Source organism: Uranotaenia lowii, chromosome 2 (genome assembly GCF_029784155.1).
Source record: "Uranotaenia lowii strain MFRU-FL chromosome 2, ASM2978415v1, whole genome shotgun sequence".
In the NCBI taxonomy this organism is placed as follows: domain Eukaryota; kingdom Metazoa; phylum Arthropoda; class Insecta; order Diptera; family Culicidae; genus Uranotaenia; species Uranotaenia lowii.
The window spans coordinates 382,030,662-382,058,032 of NC_073692.1; the positions used below are offsets into that span (position 1 = coordinate 382,030,662).

The 27,371-nt window shown below is 41.2% G+C and overlaps 5 protein-coding genes across 5 annotated transcripts in view; 4 read left to right on the forward strand and 1 right to left on the reverse strand.

Moving 5' to 3' along the window:
• Window positions 1-2,733, forward strand: part of LOC129744756 (zinc transporter 10) — a 57,563-nt gene extending 54,830 nt beyond the window's left edge. Inside the window, exons 3-5 of the mRNA XM_055737452.1 lie at window positions 478-1,087; window positions 1,152-1,283; window positions 1,349-2,733. Of these exons, the coding sequence (XP_055593427.1) occupies window positions 478-1,087; window positions 1,152-1,283; window positions 1,349-2,010 (1,404 nt within the window). The 3' untranslated portion in view covers window positions 2,011-2,733. The remainder of the gene's footprint in view (window positions 1-477; window positions 1,088-1,151; window positions 1,284-1,348) is intronic.
• A 5,156-nt stretch (window positions 2,734-7,889) lies between these two features.
• Window positions 7,890-10,583, forward strand: LOC129743233 (uncharacterized). The gene has a single exon (XM_055735212.1). The coding sequence runs from the start codon at window positions 7,890-7,892 to the stop codon at window positions 10,581-10,583; it is 2,694 nt and encodes an 897-aa protein (XP_055591187.1).
• A 428-nt stretch (window positions 10,584-11,011) lies between these two features.
• Window positions 11,012-16,267, forward strand: LOC129743234 (uncharacterized). The gene is made up of 3 exons (XM_055735213.1): window positions 11,012-12,708; window positions 12,998-13,190; window positions 16,106-16,267. Exons 1-3 carry the CDS (start codon window positions 11,012-11,014, stop codon window positions 16,265-16,267), a joined length of 2,052 nt encoding a protein of 683 aa, XP_055591188.1.
• A 4,167-nt stretch (window positions 16,268-20,434) lies between these two features.
• On the reverse strand, window positions 20,435-22,461 carry LOC129747085 (putative protein tag-52). The gene is made up of 3 exons (XM_055741101.1): window positions 22,102-22,461; window positions 20,978-22,043; window positions 20,435-20,916 (listed from the first exon to the last, which is right to left on the reverse strand). The coding sequence occupies exons 1-3, from the start codon at window positions 22,235-22,237 to the stop codon at window positions 20,538-20,540; spliced, it is 1,581 nt and encodes a 526-aa protein (XP_055597076.1). The 5' UTR covers window positions 22,238-22,461; the 3' UTR covers window positions 20,435-20,537.
• A 1,414-nt stretch (window positions 22,462-23,875) lies between these two features.
• On the forward strand, window positions 23,876-25,213 carry LOC129746395 (60S ribosomal protein L27a). The gene is made up of 4 exons (XM_055740032.1): window positions 23,876-23,967; window positions 24,208-24,274; window positions 24,510-24,757; window positions 24,982-25,213. The coding sequence occupies exons 1-4, from the start codon at window positions 23,962-23,964 to the stop codon at window positions 25,108-25,110; spliced, it is 450 nt and encodes a 149-aa protein (XP_055596007.1). The 5' UTR covers window positions 23,876-23,961; the 3' UTR covers window positions 25,111-25,213.
• The last annotated feature ends 2,158 nt before the right edge of the window (window positions 25,214-27,371 follow it).

A 27,371-nucleotide genomic window follows, 5' to 3' on the forward strand; every position in this document is an offset into this window, starting at 1 on the left:
TTAGGGTGGGATGAAACTCAATGTTGATTGGTGTACCGTCGATCAGCTTGTCCAGATTGAGTAGGGCATTAACTTGGGCAGGGTTGCGGACTCGGTGTAGATAATTCTCACCAACATCTTTACGAATAAGTTATTGCTTTTGGATTTCTAGGGGAAAATTAGGATTAACTCATGAAAACGTTAGTTGAAAATTTTTCCAAGAATTCATAGATGAATTTTCAACCAAAACGAAACTTTTTAACTTTTAGTACCTTAGAAATTTAAAAATTACCAAAAAACTACTCAGGACAACTTAAAGTGAATCCTTTAAAAAAAAGTCCACAACATTGGAAAGGTTCACTTCTTTGGGCATCACTTGGACGTTATTCTCGACATACCACTCATTTTTTCATTCAGAATGTATAGAATGTTACAATTTGGACAACCGCGTTAAAGCTTATGCAACCTTTTAATTTTCATTTTTTTTCTACATTTCAGCACAGCAAAAGATCACCGGTAACTGAAACCTGTCGACAGAACCTTTCGGTCTCCCAAAACTCTATCGATGGAAAAGGTTTCGCTGAGGTGCTTCCAACGCAAGAGGAACCCAATCCAAGTCCGGAATCGAAGGACCTCTGCAGCCCGACCGCAGTCAAACAGAAGGTCAAAGCCAAGAGTCGCCAACAGCGAGAAAACAGCCTGCGGAACACGTTCGGTTGGACCCGAATCGATGTGCTGACCATGCTGGTGGTTTGCATATTCCTGGCCTCGTTCTGCTTTTCGGCAGTGGTGGAAGCCCTGCAAACCCTTTCCCACATTCACCATCAGGATGCAATGCACTTCCCCATTCCGGTGCTGATCCTGGGGGCCATGGGTATCATTCTGAATGGGTTTTGCTATTTGTTGATTGGAGGCTATACCTATCATCAGGGTAGCTTCCTGTACATAACCTCGAGCGGTGAGGTGGTGCTAGATAAGATCGTGTCCGGTGATGGCATCCGGAAGGGCGAGCGAAGGTTGTCCGGTTCCCGGAAACAGGTGGGAGCAGCACAGCGTCATGATGCAGGGAAGAGGCAGAGTGTTCGAGAACTGATGCGAGATATTTGCAGTAAGTTTGAATTGGTACTTGTTAGGAATTCAATCGATTCATGGTTTATTTTTTGTTAAAATAGGTACAGTTTTTGTCATCGTTTGCTCGATGATCGTGCACTACACCAATGAAGACGAGAACACCTCGAAGTTTGTCGATCCTCTGTGTTCGATAATATCTTGCGTCGTACTGATGACCCTAAGCTATCCTTACAGTGAGTATCCGTTAAACTTTAGATTATGTAAAAAATGGCAAAATTTCTTTTTTCATTACTTGCAGTGAAAGAATCTGGCATGATTCTCCTCCAGACGATTCCCGACTCGATCGACATCGAAATATTCGAAAAATCGCTGTTGCAAATGTTTCCGAGCATTGAGAGCGTCCACGATCTGCACATCTGGCAGCTGAGCGCCAACAAATACGTCTCCACGGCTCATGTGATCTTCGAGAGTCCCAAGGTGTACGCGGAAATCAACGAGGCCGTGGTAGCGTTTTTCCACGAGCAGGGCATCAACCAGGTCACGATCCAGCCGGAGTTCAAAACCAAACCGGCCATGCTTCCGTTGCTGGCACCGAAACCGGAAGATGTGTCGAAAGATGGTGAAACAACCAGTTGTCTGATGCAGTGTCGCCAAGCCGGCTGCCTGGAGAAACATTGCTGTGGCCACATCAATCGAACGGACTCCAGCAAAAAGCTACCGGTACCAGTGCTAGTCGTGGACAAAATTGCAATTACAAGACCTAGTTCAAGCGAAAGCATTGAACTGGAAGTATCGAAGAGTTCAGATGTAGATGTAGCCAGTAAAACTAGTCAAGAACTTTCTCCTGTTAAGGTATTGGAACCCAATATTCCAGAGACCCAGGAAGAAATGAAACAATCAACCAATAGTTCTAACGAATCGGCGAAAAAGGTTGACATCGATGAAATATCTAGGTGTTGAGAAACGAGGAGGGATCGAAAGATCAACGAACTAGGTTAAGGACCTTGTACCCACAGTATGTTTCTGTGGGGTACGATTCTCCTTCATGTTTGTTAGTACAAAACAAAACCATAATCTAGGAAGACTGTGACCACTTGTTAAATTTTACTATTTCTAGTGTGGCACTTGAATTCGAACACACAAAGCAGTTAACACATAACAACTTACAACTATGTCGAAAGCAAGCTCAGATAGTTAGAAAAATCAAACGAAAATTTATCATACAATCCGCGAAAGGAAAGAAAGAAGGATTGAAATAAGAGATAAAAACGAATCAAGTCTTCTGCCATTGTTTTAAAGATCTCGATGTAGTGACCAGTATCAATTGGACAGATAAAAAATTGTAGATTTTGTGGAAATTGTTATCCAAACAGAGATGCAACAGGGATATTATAAGTATGTGAAGTTTATATTAAAATCAATAGAAACTAAGAACAAAGATGAATTTGCAGCCATAACGAACAATTTGAACCGATACAAAACATGAATTGTATTTACTGCCATTAACCTACTAAAAATGGTCGTTGATCAGAAAAATAAAATGAGGAATTCATCAAAAGTCAACAGTTTGCTAACAGTGAGTGTTGTGTAGATCGATAAGGATGATTTTAAAATAATGTTATGCATTTTAGCTTTTATAGTATTATTGAGGAATTTAAATAAATTAGTTGTAGGTAACATCATAAATTGGGAAAAGAAAATTTTCTATGAAAGAAATGTCTAGTGGCTGAAAATAATAATACAAATTTTTTTTTCAAAGATATCCGCTATTATTTTTGGAGGAAGGAAAAATGGGAAAGGAGTCAGCAATATTCATATTTGGTATCTTTTTTTAATATCTTTATTATGAAGATTTTCAGCTTTCAGCTGGTTCATCTCTTTTATGAGATTAAAGATACGGAAAGCGACCATAGGGGACTCTCTCAAGAGGTGGGAAGTATATTATAACGACACCCCCTACAATTGGGGACTATGTACTATAAATTGAACATATGGTCTTTATCATTCGTCTCGCAACAGTTGACTCAAGCGGTTGTGTTTCTGTCATAGTGAACCGAATTGTGAGAAGTGTTGATACCAACCAGTGCAGTGAGTGGTTACCGTCCGTGCCGTTCCGTGTTTCCCGATAGATCCGGTCTTATGTGCCGTTCGTCTATGGGAGAAGGACCAGGCGGGTGGTTTTTATAATCACAGTGTTTCCCACCATAAGTGATCCTCCATCTTTGGTGTTCTCCAGCAGAAAAGACAATAGACCCTGCTGAAGATATTGAAAAGCCAACAAAAGGCCACGTTGGAAACAGGTGGTATAGGGTGTATCCAATAATAGGGTTACCCAAAAATATAAAGTTGTTTTTTCCCAACAAGTTTTTTTTTTTTTGTTTTTTTTCTTATTATTTTTACCCTTTTTCCTTTTTTACCCTTTCGTTTTCTATGCTGAACCTATATTTGTATGTTAACATATTTAATTTATTTTATTTTATTTTTTTTTTATTTTTTTTTTTCAACAATTTGATCTCAATTGATAAATTAAATTTTGATATAACTTTTACACGGTTTCGTTCTCCACTAACCCATTAGCTAGGGAAGTCACCCACTAATGGATGACGGCGGCGAGGGAGGAAAAGATCCTCCCATCCGAGAGGCACTTATTTCCAAAGATTTTTTTTCCGATGAATCTGACCATGACATAGCACCTAATGTTCCCATGTATATATCGGACACCGAAAATAACCCTTCTCCTTCCCCTACCCCTCAACCCTGTCGACGGTCGATTTCACCTATTGCCTTTACTTTCGGCAAACCTTCCTTAAATGTTTCTCCTCCAATATCAAACGCCCCCCTTTTAGAGTTGGATAAACCTCCCCCTCGTCGTCGGGTTTACCAACCTGAATCGACGGGACCTTGGGTGGTTTACATCCGGTCCAAAACTAATGGGAAATTACCCAACGTGATTTCAATTGCACGGGACCTCGATCGATCTTACCCTTCCGTAATAAGCTACCAGCCTATGAGACCGCACAAGATGCGCATTGTTGTTGGTAGCTTGAAGGAAGCAAATGCCATTGCTTGTGACCCGAAGTTTACGATCGAATACCGCGTTTACGTTCCCGCTCGTGACGTGGAAATCGACGGAGTGGTAACGGAAGAGGGTTTGACCGTCGATGATCTGGTGAAGTCCGGGGTTGGCCGATTCAAAGACCCTGCTCTTCCCACGGTCAAGGTGTTGGACGCGCGTCAACTAAAGTCAGCATCTGGCGAGGGGGAAAAACGGAAGTTTTCCCTGTCGAACTCTTTTCGGGTTACCTTTTCCGGCACTGCACTTCCTGATTACGTTGCGATCGGGAAGGTTCGTCTACCTGTGAGACTTTATGTGCCTTCGGTCATGTTCTGCCAGAAGTGCAAGCAGTTGGATCATACGGCCGCCTACTGCTGCAATCAGGCACGCTGCTCTAAGTGCGGGGAGAAGCATGAGGAAGCTTCGTGTACAACACCAGCAGCAAACAGGTGTTTATATTGCACTGGGGAAGCATCTCATGCTCTCTCGGCGTGTCCGAAGTACATATCGCGCCGGGAAAAAATCAAGACTTCTCTAAAAACTCGTGTCAAAAAGTCCTATAGAGACATGCTAATAAAGTCTTTGCCAATCGTCTCAGAAAACCAGTTTGGCCTTCTAAGCGAGGATGAGTCCGAAGGGGAGGATCCATGTGAAGGAACATCAACTGGGCCATTCTTTAATAAAAATGTTTCACAGGCTCCAAAAAGGAAACGCACAACTAACACACAACCCCTATTAGCTGCCAGCAAAATTAAAACTAAAAGAAATCCTCAAAGTGGAAATAGTAATTCTTCCCCTCCTATTCAGAATCCTTCGGGTTTTAATCCATCCCCGAAGGACTTCCCTCCACTTTCTGGGAAGTCAAAACCCCAGGCTTCCCTTCAGAACTCAGGCCCATCAGTAGCTAACAGGAATGCAACAATTTCCAGAGAAACTGCATCTGATCCATCGTCGAATAGTTTTCCCAGCTTTTCGACTGATGGTAAGATGAAATTCTCGGAAATTGTTGCGTTCATCCTGGACTTTTTCAGTGTACCAGCAGGATGGAGAACTATGATTAATATGTTTGTACCCCTTTTGAGAGAAATTTTAAAAAAGAAAGCTCTCACCATGACCCTCATTTCAGAAACAATTTCTTTTGATGGCTAATTCATTCAATGAGGGAAGAGAAATTGTTTCTGTATTACAATGGAACTGCAGAAGTATTCTACCAAAATTAGACTCTTTTCAAGCTTTGGTACACAATTTGAATTGTGATGTGTTCGCCTTATGCGAAACTTGGCTCTCTCCAAACGTAGATTTCTCCTTCCACAGCCACAACATTATTCGCCTGGATCGTGATGGTCAAAGAGGGGGCGGCGTTCTTTTGGGGATCAAGAAATGCCACTCTTTCTATCGTATTCCACTACAACCATCTCCAGGTATTGAAGTCGTCAGTTGCCAAGCTAGAATTAAAGGCCAAGACCTTTGCCTAGCCTCGGTATATATTCCGCCAAATTTAAGCGTGAGCGGGAACCAATTGGCGAATATTATTTCACTTCTTCCAGAACCCCGACTAGTTCTGGGAGACTTCAACTCCCATGGCGTGGGCTGGGGTAGCTCACGTGATGATGATCGTGCTAACATGATATATGAGCTGTGCGACGACTTCAACATGACTGTCTTAAACAATGGGGAAGTGACTCGAATTAATGGATCCCAATCACAGCATAGTATTTTAGACCTTTCTTTAGCTTCTTCCTCTCTGAGCTTGGATTGTACGTGGAAGGTAATCCAGGACCCTCAGGGAAGCGATCATTTGCCTATCCATATTTCTATCACCAGTGGTCGTAGTCCACCCGAAGAAATCAATATTCCTTATGACCTCACAAGGAATATAGATTGGAAAAAGTATGCATCGGATGTCATTGAAGCCATCGACTCAACAGACGAACTGCCTCCGGAGGCAGAGTACAGTTTTATTTCCGGGACAATTGTGGACTGTGCAATCGGGGCACAGGTCAGACGGAATGAAAGCTCGACGATACAGAAACGGCCTCCCACTCCGTGGTGGGATGGAGATTGCTCGCGCGCGCGAACTGAAAAGTGCAAGGCGTTTGTTGAGTTTCGCAGAACCGGAATGCCAGAGAAGTTCCAACGTTACTTGGCCTTGGAACGCAAGTTCAAGAACTTGATCAGGGGCAAGAAACGGGGGTACTGGCGGCGATTCGTGGATGGGTTATCTCGAGAAACGTCTTTGCACACGCTTTGGAGAACGGCACGAAACATGCGAAATCACACTCCTTCGAACGAAACTGAAGAAAATTCAAGTCGATGGCTGATACAGTTCGCGAAAAAGGTCTGCCCGGACGCAGCACCAGCTCAGAAACACTATCGGGATACAGAGAGTAGTTCCGAAACGGAGGATCAATTCTCGATGGTCGAACTTTCACTTGCGCTCTGGTCTTGCAACAATTCAGCTCCTGGACTGGACAGAATCAAATTCAACTTGTTGAAGAATCTGCCAGATACCGCTAAGAAACGCTTGTTGAATTTATTCAATAAGTGTTTGGAGCTGAACATTGTTCCGCATGACTGGAGACAAGTGAAAGTCATCGCCATCCAAAAACCGGGAAAACCAGCTTCTGAATACAATTCGTATAGGCCGATTGCAATGCTCTCGTGTCTCCGGAAATTGCTCGAAAAAATGATTCTCTTTCGGCTGGATAAATGGGTTGAATCAAACAATCTGTTGTCAAGTACACAATTTGGATTCCGTAGAGGCAAGGGTACGAACGACTGTCTAGCATTACTTTCATCAGACATTCAATTGGCGTTTGCCCAAAAAGAGCAGATGGAGGCAGTCTTTCTGGACATCAAAGGGGCATTCGATTCGGTGTCCATAGAAGTGCTATCTAGTAATCTTAACTCTTGCGGACTTTCACCAATTTTGAACAATTTTCTATATAACCTGTTGTCTGAAAAAATCATGCATTTTAGCCATGGAGAAACCAACGTTAAACGAATTAGTTACATGGTGTTCGTGGAACACGAAATTGGGGTAAACCACCACCTCCCGTTCCTGAAACAAATATTTTCACTAACGGGACATGAGGTCAACTGTCAACTTCATCAAAACGTCAGCGAACATCACGAACACCAAGATGATGAAGAGTCTTTTCCGGGAGGCTTAGTTTATAAAAGGCCCATCGCATTGGAAACGTGCCTCAGTTTTTCTGCTTGGACATCGAAGACTCAAACCTCGAAAGTAAACTCCTGTTCGTGTTGTTGATTCGAGAAGAAACATTGTTGTGCATAGTACCTGTGAAAGTTAAATTATTAAATTAAGTTAAAGTATAGTTGTTTAGTAAATAAATTAGTTGAAATAGAGTGTTGTTGTACTTACCAAAACCTGCGTTGTTTTTGTACGAGAGGAAACCTGAAAGTATAACATACTTACCTGCTGGAAAAAACCCACTATACTTACCTGGAAACTGGGAGAGCCGAGCTGCAATTCTGTACTTCGAGGATAACGACGATTGTTACGGGTTAAGGTACGACTATATGGTCCTTCGAACCGGATGCTCGTCGAACTCCGAGCGTCCGTAATCTTACCATTCCTGAAAGAAGTTCCGTTCCTTACCACGTTGTCGGAGATCGATGCTGTATCCTGTTGGAGTAGATCCTGAAAATTAATTAATACAAGGCACAAAATTGCCTTTAAAAGGTAATTATATTTCCTATAAGAATTTACGTGTGACGTTTTGTGCTCCGCTGGGAATCCTACTTCCAGATATCCTGCACGATGGCTTCCGAGCGCAGAATAAAGTCGCTCAAGTTACGACTTCGTAGCATCGAGACATCCTTCAACCTAATAAGGGTGTTCGTCGATAACTTCCGAGAAGAAACCCAGGCGATCGAAGTTCCGGTCCGGCTGGAGAATCTCGGAGTCCTATGGGCCGACTTTGGAAAAACTCAGGCCGAGTTAGAGGCCGCAGAAGTTGACGATCCGGAAGTTATTGATCTTCAACTCAAGCAGCGCGCTCAATTCGAAACGGAATATTACCGTGTCAAGGGATATTTACTCTCCGTTAATAAAACCAACTCGCCACCGTGCTCACAATCTTCTCAGTCCAGTGCGCACTTCCCTGCTTCTTCTCAAATTCGCCTTCCCGACGTTAAACTTCCTGTATTCAACGGAACACTTGAGCATTGGCTAAATTTTCACGACCTGTTCATATCCTTGGTGCATTCTTCCAGTGAGTTGTCAAACATACAAAAGTTTTATTATCTGCGATCTTCTTTAGCCGGGGATGCACTGAAGTTAATTCAAACGATTGCGCTTAGCGCCAACAACTATCCTGTAGCCTGGAATCTGCTTGTAGAGCATTTCCAGAATCCGTCACGTCTCAAGCAAGCTTATATCGATTCTCTGTTTGAATTTGCCCCTTTGAAAAGAGAATCAGCAGCCGATCTTCACTCACTGGTTGAAAAATTTGAAGCCAATGTCCGGATCCTGAAGCAACTAGGTGAAAGAACAGAATACTGGGATGTTCTACTGATCCGCATGCTGAGTATTCGTCTTGATGCCAAAACACGAAGAGATTGGGAAGAATTTTCGTCAACACATGAAGCAACCACATTTCCGGATTTGGTCCTTTTCCTCCAAAGAAGGGTTACGGTTCTGCAAAGTGTCAGCAACGTTAATCTGGACAATTCGTCCATTCCTGCTTCGAAAAAACCTGTTTATCGATCGTCAGTTGCCAGTAATGGTGCCACTCAAGTTTCTTTCCGTCAATGCCATGCCTGTTCTGAACATCATCCGCTCTACCAATGTTCTGTGTTCACGAAAATGACCACCGAGGACAAGGAGAAGCTCGTGCGTCGCCAACAGCTGTGTCGAAACTGCCTACGAAAGGGTCATCAAGCCAGAACCTGTCAATCCAAGAACACCTGCCGCAAATGTAGAGGGAAGCACCACAGCCAACTATGCAGTCAGGACTCCATTAACCTCGAATCCAACCGACCGAAAACTGACCTCAACGCCCCCAAAGATCCCATCTCCACCGGTGAAGAATGTTCTTCGTCATTGTCCGCAGCAGTTCAAAGGCCTCCCACTGGATTTCGCTCTCAAAAGGTACTCCTTGCAACGGCCGTGATTAATCTTGTTGATGATTTCGGCAATACTCATCCAGCTAGAGCACTCCTCGATTCTGGGAGTGAGTGCAGTTTTATCACCGAGGCACTTTCTCAACGACTCAAGGCTCAACGCAACAAAGTGCATCTAGCAATCTCTGGCATCGGCCAGACTTCCGTACAAGCTCGCTGTAAACTTCGGGCCACCATGCATTCCCGAGTTACAGAATACTCCACTGTTGTTGAATTGTTTGTGTTGCCAAAACTCACGTTAAATTTACCATCCACCTCATTAAACATCTCCAAATGGGATTTGCCAAAGGGAATTCAATTAGCTGACCCGGTTTTCTACGAAAGCAATCATATCGACGTAGTTCTGGGGGCCGACATCTTCTTCGAGCTCTTCAAACCTTCCGGAAGAATTCCCCTCGGAGAATCTCTTCCTACTCTGGTGAACTCCGTTCTTGGTTGGGTGGTATCGGGGAAGGTATCAAACTTCAATCGCATCAGCACCGTTATCTCCAATGTCGCAACTGTCGCAGATGTGCACCGCTTTATGCAACGTTTTTGGGCCATAGAAGAGGACGATTCTGCTTCCTGTTTGTCGGTTGAAGAGGCTGCCTGCGAAAATCACTTCCGTCAAACAGTTCAACGTAATTCTGAAGGCCGTTACATAGTGCGACTTCCTTTAAAAGAGGCTGATTCAAAAGTAGGTGACAATCGCTGCATTGCTCTTCGTCGATATCACATGGTAGAAGCTCGCTTACAACGGAATAAGGATCTACGTTCTCAGTATAAGGACTTCATGTCGGAATACCTAACCCTCGGACACATGCAGCGAATCGACGATGCTGAACGCTCCCATCCACAATACTATCTGCCTCATCACGCGGTTATTCGTGCCGACAGCTCCACAACCAAGGTGCGAGTCGTTTTTGATGCGTCTTGCAAGCCTGCGACAGGAAAATCCCTGAATGACGTGCTCATGGTCGGGCCAGTCATACAGGATGATCTACGAGCCATAATATTGAGAACCCGAATCAACCCAGTGTTACTGATCGCTGATATCAAACAAATGTACCGCCAAATTCTGGTTGACGAACGAGATACTCCGCTCCAACGAATCCTCTGGAGAAATTCTCCCGATGAACCCATTGACACATTTGAGCTGAAGACAGTTACCTACGGCACTGCTAGTGCGCCTTTTCTTGCAACAAGAACACTCCAGCAACTGGCCGACGATGAGAAACTGCATTTCCCCGAGGGCGCCAAGGTTTTGAGAAAGGACGTGTACGTAGACGACTTGGTAACCAGCGGAGCCGACGTGGTGGTTTCGAATTCCGGAAATTCGCATCGAACGTAGAAGCAGTACTTGAAGGCATCTCGACCGAAAGACGTGCTCTCCAATCTTCAGTAGAGCTTGCTGCTGATCAATGCATAAAAACTCTCGGATTGCACTGGGAACCAGCTTCGGACAATTTACGGGTCCAAATCCAGGCATTTGACCAACTGCACAGCACGGTCTTGAGCAAACGAGTTGCCCTTTCACAGATCGCCCAGCTGTTCGATCCATTGGGTTTAGTCGGTCCTGTCATAGTCACTGCCAAAATATTCATGCAGACTTTGTGGAGTCTTAATTCGGGTGACGGAAAACCTTGGGGATGGGATCAGCCACTGCCAGCCTCTCTTGCCAGTTTTTGGGAGGAATATACTTCACAACTGCCATCACTTAGCCAGTTACGAATTCCGCGTTGCATCGTCCACTCAAACTTCACAACCCTCCAATTACACATGTTCTCTGATGCTTCCGAACAAGCTTACGGTGCATGTGCCTATTTTCGTTCGACCGATTCCGCAGGCAACATTGCAGTCGGCCTACTAACCGCTAAATCAAAAGTTGCTCCCCTTAAAAAGCGTAGCATACCACGACTCGAGCTCTGTGGAGCGCTTGAGGCCGCCCAATTGTATAGAAAGATCTCATCAGCCTTCGGGAGGACTTTTCCAACCTTTTTCTGGGTCGATTCCACCACCGTTCTTGCCTGGCTAAAGTCTAATCCTTCAAATTGGACTACGTTTGTTGCGAATCGTGTTTCCAAGATTCAGCTCTCGACGGAAGGATCTTCCTGGAATCATGTGGCTGGTCAGCAGAACCCGGCTGACCATATATCCAGAGGCATCGATGCAGATACCCTGCTCTCTTGTGACTTGTGGTGGCAAGGCCCTGAATGGCTTCGATCAGACCAAAGTATGTGGCCAACATCATCTTCGAATCACACATTTGATACCCAATTGGAATTCCGCCCAGCAAAATCCACAGCTCTAACGGCCACAACCGAACCTACATTTATCGACGTTTACGTGGCAAGGTTCTCCAAGTTCCAAACTATGCTTCGGGTAACAGCATTTTGCTTGCGCTTTTCTTTCCACCGTCGGAATCCACGAAAAAGCAGAATATTCCAGCCATTTCTTAGTGCAGACGAAATTCGGGATGCCGAAGGCATTCTCATCCGGTTAGTCCAAGCTCAGGAGTTTGCCGACTACGTCTCAGCTCTCAAAGCATCAAAACCAGCTCCTGTCAAATCTCGACTCAGATGGTTCACTCCGTTTTTGGATTCCAATCACCTGATGCGCATAGGAGGTCGCATCGACAGATCATCATTGACCTACGACGCCAAGCATCAAATTCTGCTCCCTTATCAGCATCGCTTCTCCACCTTGCTTGTCGAATGCTACCATGAGAGGCATTTACACGCAGCACCACAATTGCTTCTAGGTATCCTGCGCCTCCGGTACTGGATCATAGGGGCCAGGAATCTGGCCAAAACAGTCGTCCACCGCTGCCTAAATTGCGTCCGAGCTCGCCCTAAATTGGTGGAACAATTTATGGCTGAGCTGCCAAAGGAACGCATAACTGCCACCCGACCATTTGCCAAAACAGGTGTCGATTATTGGGGTCCAATTTTACTCAAACCTCCGCAACGTCGAGCCTCACCAACCAAAGCGTTTGTTGCTGTCTTCGTGTGCTTCAGCACAAAAGCTGTCCACATCGAACTAGTATTCGATCTAACGACAGCGAAATTCCTGCAAGCCCTGAGGCGCTTCGTCGCACGCCGAGGCCCACCGTCCGACATATACAGCGACAACGGTAGAAACTTTCTTGGCGCGAAAAATGAGCTGAAACGACTTATCCGGAATCCAGAACACGCTGACAAAGTTGCGGCCGAATGTTCAGATTGTCATATCCGCTGGCACTTTAATCCTCCGAGAGCTTCCCATTTTGGTGGCCTGTGGGAATCGGCAATAAATTCTGCACAGAAGCACTTTCTGCGAGTTGTTCGCGATCGTCCCCTGGCATACGACGACATGGAAACCTTGTTGTGTCAAATTGAGTGCTGTTTAAACTCCCGTCCCATCGTGCCATTAAGTGACGATCCAACAGACTATGAGCCACTAACTCCGGGGCACTTTTTAGTTGGCACGGCACTCAAGTCTGTGCCTGATGATAATCACTCAGAAATTCCATTCAACTACCTCCGGAAGTGGCAACAAACGCAAAAATTATTCCAAGACATTTGGCGAAGATGGCACCTGGAATATTTAGCAACATTAGAACCAAGGGCTAAATGGTGCAACTTACCTGTGGCGATACAAAAAAACCAGTTAGTTCTTCTGAAAGACGACGCAACCCCATCGATCCGCTGGCCGACTGCAAGGGTTATTGAAACTCATCCTGGGCGCGATGGCATCACTAGAGTGGTCACCCTCCAAACTCCTAAGGGTTCCTGTACACGACCGGTGGCTAAAATTTGTCTGTTGCCGATTGCATCAACGCCTGTTGAATCAATTACAACAACCGGCACTGGACAATCAACTACAGACAAAGTATTCGAAGGAATTCAACCACAGCATCCTAATGGTTTCGGATCAAATGGAAAACAATAAATCCAAGGCCTATTTCGGCTTGGATCAGGTGAGTTCCTGTCCAATGCACTTATTTCCACCCAAAAACCGCTACCGGGTCTTAAACATTCCAGGATGATTCACTCCACCAACATTCACGACACAAACGCACCAATTGCTGCTACATCGCACTCTTCAAGCCACGGTTTGTTTTGATCAGCAGCTTTACCCGTTCAGCCAACAGTATTTGCCAAAATAAGGTTCGGTAGCACCTTTTCGCCTGCAGCAGCACAAACATTTCAAGGCACTACTTATTATGGATACGGTGAGTCCCTGTCCAATCGTTTCACTCTCTTTAGAAACCGCTACCGGGTCTTAAAAATTTCCAGATCACAAATAAAATCTTTTCAACGACCGACACGACGGGCGCGACGCAGATGGATGCTGATGTAAACATTGTCTTCACGCTAACTGAGAAAGGACCATCATCATGTACACGCTCCAGCAGAGGAAGTCATTTGGATGCTGTCAGAAACGCGGTTTCTGAAGGGGCCAGTATGTTCGTGGAACACGAAATTGGGGTAAACCACCACCTCCCGTTCCTGAAACAAATATTTTCACTAACGGGACATGAGGTCAACTGTCAACTTCATCAAAACGTCAGCGAACATCACGAACACCAAGATGATGAAGAGTCTTTTCCGGGAGGCTTAGTTTATAAAAGGCCCATCGCATTGGAAACGTGCCTCAGTTTTTCTGCTTGGACATCGAAGACTCAAACCTCGAAAGTAAACTCCTGTTCGTGTTGTTGATTCGAGAAGAAACATTGTTGTGCATAGTACCTGTGAAAGTTAAATTATTAAATTAAGTTAAAGTATAGTTGTTTAGTAAATAAATTAGTTGAAATAGAGTGTTGTTGTACTTACCAAAACCTGCGTTGTTTTTGTACGAGAGGAAACCTGAAAGTATAACATACTTACCTGCTGGAAAAAACCCACTATACTTACCTGGAAACTGGGAGAGCCGAGCTGCAATTCTGTACTTCGAGGATAACGACGATTGTTACGGGTTAAGGTACGACTACATGGGTCTACCCCAAGGCTCATGTTTAAGCCCCCTGCTATACAACTTTTATGTCCGAGAAATCGATGCTTGTATGGCACAAAATTGTACGCTAAGACAGCTTGCGGATGACTGTGTTGTTCATATCACAGGTAAAACAGACACTCAAATAAAACCTCCGCTACAAGAAACTCTAAATAATCTATCACATTGGGCCAGGAATCTAGGCATCGAGTTTTCGCCTAGTAAAACCGAGTTAGTAGTTTTTTCAAGGAAGCATTCCCCTCCTCAAATAGAGCTCCTTATGATGGGTAGAACTCTAACTCAATCTCTTAGTTTTAAATATTTGGGTGTCTGGTTCGACTCTAAATGCCTCTGGGGAAAACACATTAGGTACTTGACACAAAAATGCCAAAAGAGAATCAATTTTCTTCGAACGATTACTGGAACCTGGTGGGGTGCTCATCCACAGGACCTCATCAGGTTATACCAAACAACGATACTGTCGGTCATAGAATATGGAAGCTTTTGCTTTGAGTCCGCCGCGCAAACCCACTTGATTAAACTAGAACGAATACAGTATCGTTGTTTGCGTATTGCCATGGGTTGTATGCAGTCGACACATACGATGTGTCTCGAAGTACTGGCGGGAATAATGCCGTTGAAAAATCGGTTCTTCGATTTATCGCTACGTTTCCTAATTCGAAGTGAAACTATGAATCCTTTGGTGATAGAAAATCTGGAAAGGCTTATGAATATTAATCCGCAAGTAAAATATGTAAATAATTATAAAACTTTTAGTCAATTAGAAATAAATCCTTCTTTGTTAAATTCGGACACGAGTCACTTTTACCCGAGTAGCAGTTCCTTGATAAGATTCGATCTGTCCATGACCGATGACATCCGTGGAATTCCAGATCACGTCCGACCCAACATCATTCCTTCAATCTTTGCTTCAAAAGTACGTGAAATTGATCCTATAAAAATGTTCTTTACTGATGGTTCTAGAATCGACAACGCCACTGGCTTCGCAGTGTATAATGAGGGCTTTGAAGCTTCGTTCAAGCTTCGAGAGCCATGCTCTGTTTACACTGCTGAGCTAGCCGCTATTTACTGCACCTTGGAACACATTCGCACACTGCCCGCAGACCACTATTTCATCTATTCGGATAGTCTCAGCTCCGTTGAGGCAATTCGATCGATGAAACTGATGAAGCGCTCTTCCCATTTTTTGCTGGAAATTTCAGGGATATTGGGCGCTTTGATCGAAAATTCGTACAGGATTACCTTAGCTTGGATCCCGTCTCATTGTCTTATTCAAGGCAATGAGAATGCGGACTCATTGGCTAAGGTGGGCGCGTTACAAGGTGAAATCTTTGAGAGGATAATAACTTACAATGAATATTTTTCAATACCTCGCACTTTAGCGATTAACGCTTGGCAGTCTAGCTGGGACAATGGCACAAAGGGACGTTGGCTCCATACGATTATCCCTAAGGTTCCGACGAAGGCATGGTTTAAGCATTTTAACATGAGTCGCGATTTCATTCGCGTGGTTTCTCGGCTCATGTCAAATCACTGCCGGCTTGACGCGCATTTGTTTCGTATACAACTAGTTACAAGCAATGTTTGTGTTTGTGGGGATGGCTACCACGACATTGATCATGTTGTGTGGACGTGTGAACGGTTTGATCGATCGAGGGCTTGGCTACTGGATACCCTTAGGGCCCGACGTAAACCACCTGGTGTTCCAATTCGAGACATCTTGGCAAAACTTGATCTTGAATATTTGTACCCTATCTACAAATATCTTAAAATGTCTGACTCGGTCGTTTAGTCCTCTTACCTTCCCTGTATATGTACCCTATTAATCTTCCCCCCTGTATATGTACCCTATTAATCGTGGCTTCGTTTCATTAATAGAGTAACCTCTCATGCGATGGGTCCGATAAACTCTACCAAAAGGCTGGCCAGGAAGACGATCATCTGGAGCAGCTATCGGAACCTCAGCTACAGGAAGCCACCAGCGTACCCAGATGGAAAATTTTTATACTGAACCCTAGACGTTCCCCTTCCCTCTCCTAAATTAAATTATAATCTAACAGTTGAGTCGCCGCGACTATTACGGCTCCCCCTTCTACTAACATAGATAAGTTAAGTGATACACTCGGCAAAATGAAACTTTGTAAGTAAAATGCCTTAATAAACAGACCTTTGATTAAAAAAAAAAAAATATGGTCTTTATACTTGATCGGACAAACCAGCATCCTTCAAGAACGAAAAAACGACCACTGTCATGGTTGGATCATTTCCTAACGCCTTTCCTATATTCTTGGAGATATTATACGTCAGTCTAGCACCTTCGTACTGTAGGCATTCGTAAAAGACGTGCTCTACCGTCTGGTGTACATGACACACTGTACACTGGGTCCGGAAGTCACTGCCACTGCTCATGTTGTATGCAAAAGCTACATGCCCCGTCCTCAGTCTAGGTAATTTTCGTTGCTCTCTGTGTTCATCTCACTTAGTCACCACGCTTTTAATTTTGCGAAGGAAGAATTCCCTGATTTCTTCTTGTCCAGTACAGTACCATTCCTCAGCCCATTTTTCGGTTATCACTTTAGATACCCATGACTTTGTATCTTCTGCTGGGACAAGATTAGTATAGAGTGCTTGCCGACCTGATCTTGCGAGTTCATCTCGTTCTCAGGGTTGCCGGAGTGACCTGGGATCCAGACAAAAGTTGTATTTGATGGAGCTTCCAGTAAGATTTTCTGAAGCCATGGGTGCTTAACTGACTCTGATTCTAAAGCAGAAACGACACCGGCCGAATCTGTAAAGACAGCGATGGGACCAGGTGAGGGTGTTGTTGCTGCGATAAGGGCTTCTGCTGCTTCTGCTGAGAAGACTACATTGGTCTGGGAGACGATAACAGGTGACCTACCCCGACCCTTCCTGATGCTAGTGAGCCGTCCGAGTAACGAGCTGTGTGGTTTGAGTACCGGGTCCTGGTCAGTTCTATTACTGCTTTTTGGATAGCTGTTGGATTGGAGCCTGCTCTGAACTGCTTCTTGATTGTCAGGTCAGTGAGTGTTTTAGGAAGGTTCCAGCCTCTGGTTCCACACCAATGGACCGTGGACACTGGCGGGATCTCCTGGCCAGTGGATTCTCTAAGGAGGCGATCTGCCTCGGTCAGGAGGAACCCCTCCCCGTTCGATTCAGATGTCCTCAAAGCAAAACCAAGTGCTCGGTGGAACACCGCTCGGTGTTCCACAGCTCGGTGGCACACAGCTCGGTGGCACACCGCTCGGTGTCGAAATGGAAGTTTACCACTTTCCGCACAAGCCGCGTCGCAGGGAGTGGAAGGTAGAAGTCCTGATGTTGTCTTGATGACCCCGTTATAAGTAGGAGCTAGCTTTTTTAACAGTTTGAGAGATCTTTCGAGGAATCGTAACTTTCGTCATCTGGTTTGAAACAAGTAGATTGAGTGTCTACTGAGATGACCTTCTTATTCTGCCTCGTGTTCCTCGGTTCCATCGTTACTTTCCGCAACTATCATGGCAGTAGTCTTGATAAATAAAAATAATCGTTTATATGATTACAAATTTTATGCTGATGTGAAATATTTCTCTAAAAACCATCTTTTTTTTCCTTTTTTTTCTTTTAAATGCTCAACTTCACTCTCAAAAGTGTTCGATAAATTACACAAGTCCCCCAATTTACATTATTTGGAAGTGCGAAGAATTTATAAGCTTATTTTTGCTTATTTTGATGCCTTTAAACTTTTGAAAATAGGTGAAAAAATTTTTTTTTAAATCTGCAATTTTCTGAAAAAACCTTGAAAAATTACAAAAAAATGTTTAAATTAACCTTTTCATCGACTTTTCCAAGAAAATATATTATTAAGAATTTTAAAAGAAGTTTCATCTAAATAGAATAAAATATATTTTCAAAAAAAACATCAGATCATTTTGCAGATTTTAACAAATTTGTTGAATGGAATAAAACTTTTATTTTCAATTTTCTTCAGTTATGTAAAAAAAAATGGTCGTTCAAATTAAATAACACTGTAGAACTTTTATCATCTTTCATTATCAGCATCATCATCATCATCATCATCATCCTCATCATCATCAAAATATTATTCTTTAATCGGATAAATTCAGAATCTTTTTTTTCTCTTTATTATAGAGACTTTCAGCCTCGGGCTGGTTCGTCTAATTCAGAATCTGTTTTTTTTCTCTTAATTAGATTTTTTAGTTCATTAGATATCGATGATTGATTTCACTCAAAATTGATTTATTTTTAAACTTATAAACTACGTATCACCAAAACGAGATGTGAAAGACAAAATCTGACAAAAAATCGAAGTCAGGATTGCAAAATCCACCAAATCCATCATTAAATGCTGTCTCTTGAATTATCCAAAAAATTCTTTAAATGAGATTTTAAAATTGTTTAAACCGTTTTTTTTAGAAAAAATTCTATAAAAATGTTAAAAATTTATCTTCTTCATCTTCATATTTTATTTAAATTTATGATGAGTTTAATCATCTTTAGTACTGTTTGTTCATTTAATTTATCGACCATCGGTAAAAGTTATGTTCATAAAGTAATAGCATTAAAGGATTGTGAAAATTATAGGCGGATGGAAAGTTAGAAGAAATGAACAGATTTTTTTTTTTTGTCTCTATTAGATAGGTTTTCAGTCGCAGGCTGATTACCCTCTAAAGAACAAATATTTAAAATACGCGAGTCGAAATTGATTAGAATCATTATCATCACATGTCATCGATATATTTCTTATGCAACAAATTTTTTATTTTCATTTTTTCAATTTTCATCTTGAAATATTTCACTAAAATAAAATATATTTGACCGATAAATTGAATTACCATTTTATTTTAGTTTTCAAATTATTTCACTAAATTTTCTTGTATTGTTATATTAATTTTCAAATAAATTTACCAAATTTTATAGTCCAAATAAAACAACTATTTGTAATATTTTTCAAAAGTTTGTCTTTGTTTACCAATTCTGAATTTTTGAGTTCTGGAACATATATAAGTATATATTTAAAGAACACAAAAACCTAGCCGATAAATCCAAACTTTTAATATGAAAAATTAGTTTCTTGCTTTTGTCCATTTCAATATCCTATATTTAAATTAACAGCGACAAAATATTCAAAGCTTGAAATTTCAAGCTTTAACGTTTTTAATTCATTTTTGTAAATCGATCATGATTTTTAATGAATCTATGGAAAGATTTAAAAATGATTCGAGGTAGCAAGCTTCATTTTAATGCGCAATAAAAACATAGTTCGAATTTGCTTTGCATTTTGAATAATTTATCAATAACTTACCGGAAAAAACATTTATTTTAAACTTTGATTCTGATATATTTTGTATCGTATCAGTGAAATTCCTTACTTTTTCCGAGTTTGTGTGATGACAATAAATAAGCAAATGGTTTTAGAAATCAATGCATTTTTATTATTGTTATTTAATTGCTAGCTAAATTTGAATTTCGAAAACCCCCCCTATGAACGGGTCCTTCGCACGGGCCAGTCCACAACAATATCAATACCACTGTTTTAGATTATCACCTAGGAAGATGTTCTCGGAAGAAGTCTCCTTCTTTGGCTTAGAAATCAGCTAAATTTGGTCGGAAATATGTACGGATCCGTAACACACATTGAATTGAAGTATTTTAAACGAATGAAAACAAAATTTTTGAAAATATATCCAACTCGACTGAAAAACCATCGTTTAAAATCAGTTTCATTTGCGAATAATCTCTGCTCGGGGGTTAAGAATATTCGCATATGAGTCACATGAGTATTTTATTGTAATTTCTCTGTAAATACTGGTTAGTATAAGCGCAAAAGTAAACAAAAGTATTCTTTGAAGTGTTTTCTATCCAAACTATTGATAGGTTTACCAACAAAGGATGAATGATTGTTTTCATGAAAACAATTTTCAAACTTTACAAGCGTTTTTCTCGGTTAGCAGTTTTTACACATGGGACTCGTATGCGAATAGGGGCAGTGCAGGTCTACTACTCAAATTCATGAGAGTATGTAACGTTTGGAAAACTCTGTAAATTTTCATATCACTCGACACGAATGCCATAATGATAGTAAAATACCACAAAAACAACTTTAAAAATAAATATATAAAAGTAGTTTCTTTTCGTTCTTCATGATAACAAATCAAATTAGGTGACGAACGAAATATATTAATATCCACAACGAAAATGTATTTATATCTATAGAAAACAAAAACTGGGACAAATTGAGATTACTTGACCGAAAACAGAAAAACCAAGAAAGAGCATTAAACGCAGCCAAAACTCAGCGCTTATAATACGAGGCCGGCAGCTGAAAGTGCACATGCTTTCTCCGGGTACCATCGGCACTTGGACCCGGTTTCGGAGATTCACCATACGTTTGCAACTGTATCATGGAACGATTTTCGTCCAAAGCAGCGGCAGCGGATGTGGCTCTCTGGTTTAAAAGTTTTTTGTTGGGAGTGTTACCTAAGTAGTTTACCTTTACTGACGACATCGTGTCCTCCTGATAGGAACTGTTCATGGCCTTCAAACAGTCCAGCTTTCGCAGCGACCAGCTACGCTGATACCGCTTGGCCGGTGATTGCGGTGGACTAGCCGTTTTGCGACGCAACAACCACAGATAATCGTCCTCTGGTTCAAGGCGTTGAATGTGTTTTTTACTAAAAAAAAATGAAATAAGCAATTTGATTTTTATACTGAAGAAAAAAATTAGATGTTTACCGCAATGGTTTCCGATTGCTCGACAACTTTCGAAGCGTCTTGCGACACTGCACGTGTAGTTCGATGGCCTCCCGTATGGCCTGCAGCCAACTTTGGTTATCTTCGGGACTTTCAGCCGTAAAGATTATCCCATCTCCGCTGCAGCTGAGTTTAAAATTGCCACGAAACATTTCCACCACCTTACATTTCTTAAGCGGAAACATGCAGCAACATTCCAGACCATTTTCCGACATCAGATGGTCAACATCTTTGAGCATTCGACAGTAAATGAACATGTCGGACATAAGGATACCGTACTTTTTGGACGTTGTTCCGTCGGGTTTGACTTTCCGGAGCACTCCTTCCTTGAGGACTTTTCTCCCAGGGTTAACGATTTTCAATGATTTTGTAGTTAGCGCATTCTGAATCGTTATAAGTCGCTGAGTGTTTTCGTAGTCTTCTACCACGGAGTTGATGTGGGACACCGATTGTTCCACAAGTCTGATAGATTCTTGAAGTTGCTTGTGCGCTCCATCTGAAGGACTTGTGTACAGGAGGACTTGCTGCAGGAGCAATTTGTATCGTGGAATCCTTTGAATTGGAATTATCAAAAGCGATATCAGTTTAGTTTGAACCTCTGGCCGGCTTTCAGTATTCGTTATAAATTTCTTTATCCCAGGGCTTTTGAGCATTAGTGTTTGTAGAGCACACAGCGATTTACGATAATCAAATGCATAGACTGAATAAAGTTTGAAAAACGGTCCCAGATTCATGAAAGCTTTAACTACGCTGTCCAAATTATCGTCCAAATGTTTCAGCAACTCTTGGCTGAGATTGTGGATAGTTTCTAGCTGACCGAAAATTTGGGAATGTTCCTTTTCCTGGATCAATCCGTTACTTTTCAGGGGTAGTACGAAATGGTTTATCAGCATTTCCAACTGCCGAAGGTAGGACAATTCCGACGATTTGATTTCTTGAATGGCTTGCAGTCGCAGCTGAAACCGTTTGTCCTCGTCATTGGAACCATTTGGCGCCACAAGGGGACTAGTAGGGATCGGCGATTGTGAATATGGAAACTTTTTGAAGTCTAAAAACAAAAATGTCAATCTACTGTAAAAAATTAATAAATTTAAAAGTATACTCACTTCGAACTGATCGCGATCGATTGTGATGCTGAACATTTTGAGTTTTTAAAGCCGCTATCAACTCGTTACGCATATCTTCTGGCATGAGCGGTTTGAGCATTTTTTGATTCATAAACTCTGTGTTATCAAAATTCATTGTGCCTTGTTAATTTGGAGCTATTTAAGTACGTTTTTTTTTAGTTTTTAAAGGTAACCGAATCGTTTCTGTTCAGATATGTACCAGTTGTAAACAAATTTTTAACGACGGTAACTGCCAAAGCGACCAATTTCGAGTTGCCGTTTTGATATGATTTAGGGCAACCAGATCCACGTTTGCTAATAAGTTTTGTAGTTTTTAGCTTGTGCCACTATAAGCTAGCTCAAAGTATATCCGATAAGAAACATTAAGAGAAATTTTCAGGGGAACTATGTAGAAAAAATATATATACAAAAGTTAGAAGTAGAATCCATAATCAATTACAATAAAACCAAACCAAAAAACCATCTGAAGATGCAAAGGAGAAAAATATCCGCCGCTTTGACCGTTTTGATGCGTTTTTTGTGGACGACCTTAATTTTCAAAAACAGGAAATTCCCCACTATCGAGTTTACACTGAAAAAATATGTTTGAAAATAATAAAAAAAAAACAGACTAACATAACGAAAGAACATGCTACGAATTCCGATTATGATTCCGAATTTGAAAAAAAGAAATTTGATCCAGTTATCAGAATACAAATTTTGTAAGCTCCAGACCTGAAATGCAAACTTCAGAATAAAAATAAAATGTTTCAATGTAGAAATCACGTACAAATTAGGAATATACTGCAGTCAATGAGAAAAGAATAAAGGTTTGTGGTTGAAATTTTCAAAGAATATAAGAGCATTAAAGAAAATTCAAAATTTAATCAGAATAACATTCGAATTCAAGTTATTATATTATGACTTTAATCACAGAGAACAGACGTACAAGCTCGAACAAAAAATCTTCCAAAAAGTGTGTAAAATTTCAAATTCTGACATTCAAAAAATACGTTAGAAATTGACTTGAAACAGTGCAATCTATTGTGCCGTTCAAAAGTTACAGATCAAATTTTCAGGTGGCCAGTTTTCGAAAAGACCCAGCCAAAAGAAACAGAAAAATTATTCAAAACTATCGTTGGAAATTTTACACAAGTTTCGTGGGCTAGCTTGTATGTCTGTTCTCTGTGCTTTAATGCACCTTTTTACAAATAATTCTGTCGTAAGTCATAGATTTCTTTATAAATTCCGTGAATTGGCATAGAAATTTGCTTCGTTTCTCAAATGCTAAAGTTTGGGCCTGGTTCTTATCAAATTTATTGTAGTGCCTTTCTTTGTCTTTAAAGTTGAAAAATGCAACATTCTCGACAGTTTATTTAAAAAAAAAGTATTCCTTCGATTCAATATGATTAAAACATGAACATGCACGCATGATACACGAACAATGAAAAAACTTTCACGAAATCCAGTTGGTAAAAAATGTTTTTACAAAGTACAGGCGAATTTGATCGCTTGCGAAAAAATGGGAATGAAATATAAACCCGAATAGAAAGTCGTTTTCAATGAGCTTTCATGGTATTATACAAGAGATATTTAGAAAAAGACCAAGACCAAATTTTTTAAATGTGCCTGAGTCAACATCAACACGCACCTATGTCTGAAACTGATAATTTCAACGCTCCTTTCTTTTCAGTGCACCGAGAAATTCCCCACACCGGAAACACCACTGACAGCTCGCGCGAAGCTGTCAAAAAGAAGCAGAAAACGTCAACAGCGAATGCGTTCTTTTTCCGGCTAACTTCGGTCGCTGTCGAACACATCGCGGTACGAGCAGCGTAGTTTTCCCCTTTTTAAACCACAATGGTCGTAAGTGTCCCGTTTTTGACGGTTCTGGCGTACGGGTTACTTGTTACTGGCAATTTTTAGCGTTTATTTGGTGAATTTTGCGGTAGTTTTGGGTAGTAAAACGTGAATTTTAAATTTCGTGCTCAGTGATACATTTTCATGGAAACTGGCAGCGTTTTGTTTATTTCCTGCCATGAAGCCCGATCGCCAGGTGCGTTTCGAAGAGAGCTCAACTAACTTCTCGTATTTTGCTTGTTCTAGAATCTACGTCAACGAAAGAAGACCAGGAAGCTACGTGGCCATGTCAGCCACGGACACGGTCGTATCGGTGAGTGAATTTTCATAACAATCCCTGTTTTGCTGTCCAAAAATTAAGTTTGGTTATGTTTACTCCTTCAGTAATCGCTCGAAATCTGTCGAATCCTTTGGTTTGATTCTTGTAGAAATGTACCTATTATAAATTTCATTTACCTTGAACAATATCACTTAACGATTTCCGTCATTTGTCGGGTTCTGTTTTAAACGTCTTCATCAAAAATTAAACTTGATGTAATTGATTTCAGGTAAGCACCGCAAGCATCCCGGTGGTCGCGGTAACGCTGGTGGCATGCACCATCACCGTATCAACTACGACAAATACCATCCCGGTTACTTCGGCAAGGTCGGTATGAGGAACTTCCACCTTAACCGGAATCACAAGTACTGCCCGACGCTGAACCTGACCAAGCTGTGGTCCCTGGTCGGTGAGGATAAGCGCATTGAGTGCAAGAAGGACGCCACTAAAGTACCCGTCGTCGATTTGGTCAAATTCGTAAGTATTGTCCTGTGTATTTCAATACAAATGTCCGGAAGAATTCAAACTTTTCATGATGATAGTTATGTACGGGCGGTCAGAATGCATACTGTGTACTTTTTCATGCAATTCACAATGTTGATCGTACATTACTGATTAAAATTAGTCTTAAAAAAACTTCCCACAATAAAAACCATAAATTAACGATTTTTAAATTATATTCCTCTTTTCTTTTCCTACAGGGCTACTTCAAACTGCTCGGAACCGGTCACATCCCCAAGCAGCCGATTATCGTTAAGGCTAAGTTCTTCTCCCGCAGCGCCGAGGAAAAGATCAAGATGGCTGGCGGTGCCTGCATCCTGAGGGCGTAATCAATCAATGCGATTGATAACAATAACTGTATCAACCACATTCTTTTAAGTTTAAAACCATGGAAAAAATAATAGATACAAACAAATATGGTTTTTCGCCAAATACGTTGTTCCATGTTGTGTTGATGTCCGAAAATTCAAGTTCTGTTTAATACCTCAAAATGTCCTATAGGATCCTTTACTGGAAATGACAACCCACTTAAGCAATTCATTTTGAAAAACGACAATCTTACTCTTCAAGCTTTATATAGGTTTCCCGGCGATGGATAAAGTGCATGCAATCACACGAAAACGGTCACCCCGAAGACGCCTCTGAGTCGAAATAACGGAATCATAAAACCGAACGTTAGCGAGTAATTACCACTAGCCAGTGAGGATAAGCCGATTGAGATCAAGAAGGATGAGACTGTACATTACGGTTCATTTGTTCAGATAGGTAAGTTTCCTCTTTAACTTTTTGTGTCCCCAAAAATTTCTACCAAGTTGAAATCCTTCATGATGATAGTTATGTACGGGCGGTCAGAATGCATACAGTGTACTTTTTCATGCAATTCACAATGTTGATCGTACATTACTGATTATTAATTTTTTTCGTAAAAATTTTCATCAATTGGTATTTTTTAAACACTAATTTTAATTTTGTTTTTCTTTGTCTCTTTTCATTTTCCTAGGACCACCTCATGTTTCTTGGAGTGGATTAAAAACTCAAGCAGATTGATTGAAAAACAAGTCTAGAGAACAACCATGGAAAAACAGGGACGAATGTCTCCTGTGGAGTTAAAATCCTTTATAAAAAAAATGAGAAAAAAAGAATACAATAAAAAAAATTAAGACAATTATCTCTTTATTGTTGTAATATCCGAAAGTTCAATAAATCCTTTAACTAACGATTATCAAAAAAAAATTACTTGTCAAATACAAGTGATTGTAAACGTGTCGTCACACTTCACCGGTCAGGACTTGAGTTAAAGTATAGAGAAAATTTAGGCGGTGCCTCCCACTGAACTGGTTCTGCTTAAAGATCCAGTGCGGCTCAAAGCGCACAGAAATCTTATATATATCTGTTGATCGTAGTAATCGAGAATTATAAAAATATATCATAGCAGTCCTTTTTGCATTTTAATAAAACTCACTCTTGTTTAGTATCTCGTTGAAACCATTCGCGTTTTCACTTACTCTCCGTTATTATCCATAAGGTTATGAGCCCAGAAGCGGGTGTCATAGCGACGAGATTGATTTGATTTTGATGGTTTATTTATTCATAAGTTTGCTATTTACATTACTTCTTTAATACTCCACTGGTCAAGCCGCTTTAGGAGTACCTAAATCATATACTACTTATACCTAAGCTAATCTAAATTTTCTATCAAAACTAAAGTAACAAAAAGAACTATATTACAGATGTCTTTTTTTAAATAAAAGTAAAATTGAAATTAAAATATCAAGATGTTATAAGATTTTAGAAGTGTTGATAAGAAATTAGGTTGCAAAAGATGTTCTTTTATAAGCTTTTTCAGTGGAACGTTATTATTAAAAGTTCCACATATGTCCTCAAAATAATTGAAAAATTTAACGCCACTAAAGGCAAAAGAACGTTCACCAGTTGATGAGATAACGGTAGGGCGATCGAGCATGTTTCTATTTCTTGTAAGATACTGGTGGTTAGAACGATTAAATGTATATTGCAATGAGTAGTTCTATTTAGACTTTGAAAAATGAAGCTGCAAATCTGGACTATGTACAAACCTCTGACTGGAATGATGTTGTTGCTACTATTGTAAAGATCAACTGTGTGGCTACGGATAGGAAGATTGTATATTAAGCGAAGAATTCTGTTTTGGGTGATCTGTAATTTATTTATCTGACTACTGCATGCATTTCCCCAAGTTGAAACCAAATATGTAAGTATTGAGTGAAAAAGTGAATGATAACTCATAAGATTAATAAGAAATTTTTCTGTTTCGGCAAGAGGATGACTGGACAAGGCGGATCGAATGGCCAACAAGCGCGAAGCGGGGCACTTTCGAGGACACCGATGTCCAGCGGGAACGGCCAGCAAGCGAATTTCTCAGGAAGCAGTCAAGCGGGAAGCGAAACGATTGCGAGGGCGCAGATTGCAGGTGGCAGCATTTCCCTACCTTTGTCGGAGCGATTGCGTGGCCAAGAAAATTACAGCTCTTGGTCATTTGCAATGAAAATGGTGCTCATCCGTGAAGGAACATGGGCAGCGATTACGACGGAAGAACCATCCCAGCAATTGT

Coding starts and splice junctions, on each gene's coding strand:
- LOC129746395 (XM_055740032.1), top strand. Junction 24,275..24,509: donor CCACGGACACGGTCGTATCG/GTGAGTGAATTT, acceptor AATTGATTTCAG/GTAAGCACCGCAAGCATCCC. Junction 24,758..24,981: donor TCGTCGATTTGGTCAAATTC/GTAAGTATTGTC, acceptor CTTTTCCTACAG/GGCTACTTCAAACTGCTCGG.
- LOC129747085 (XM_055741101.1), bottom strand. CDS start 22,237: ATGAATTTTGATAACACAGAGTTTATGAATCAAAAAATGCTCAAACCG. Junction 22,044..22,101: donor TCGATCGCGATCAGTTCGAA/GTGAGTATACTT, acceptor TTTTGTTTTTAG/ACTTCAAAAAGTTTCCATAT. Junction 20,917..20,977: donor AGCAATCGGAAACCATTGCG/GTAAACATCTAA, acceptor ATTTTTTTTTAG/TAAAAAACACATTCAACGCC.
- LOC129743233 (XM_055735212.1), top strand. CDS start 7,890: ATGGCTTCCGAGCGCAGAATAAAGTCGCTCAAGTTACGACTTCGTAGC.
- LOC129743234 (XM_055735213.1), top strand. CDS start 11,012: ATGTTCTCTGATGCTTCCGAACAAGCTTACGGTGCATGTGCCTATTTT. Junction 12,709..12,997: donor TTAGTTGGCACGGCACTCAA/GTCTGTGCCTGA, acceptor CAAACTCCTAAG/GGTTCCTGTACACGACCGGT. Junction 13,191..16,105: donor CCTATTTCGGCTTGGATCAG/GTGAGTTCCTGT, acceptor TTTCATTAATAG/AGTAACCTCTCATGCGATGG.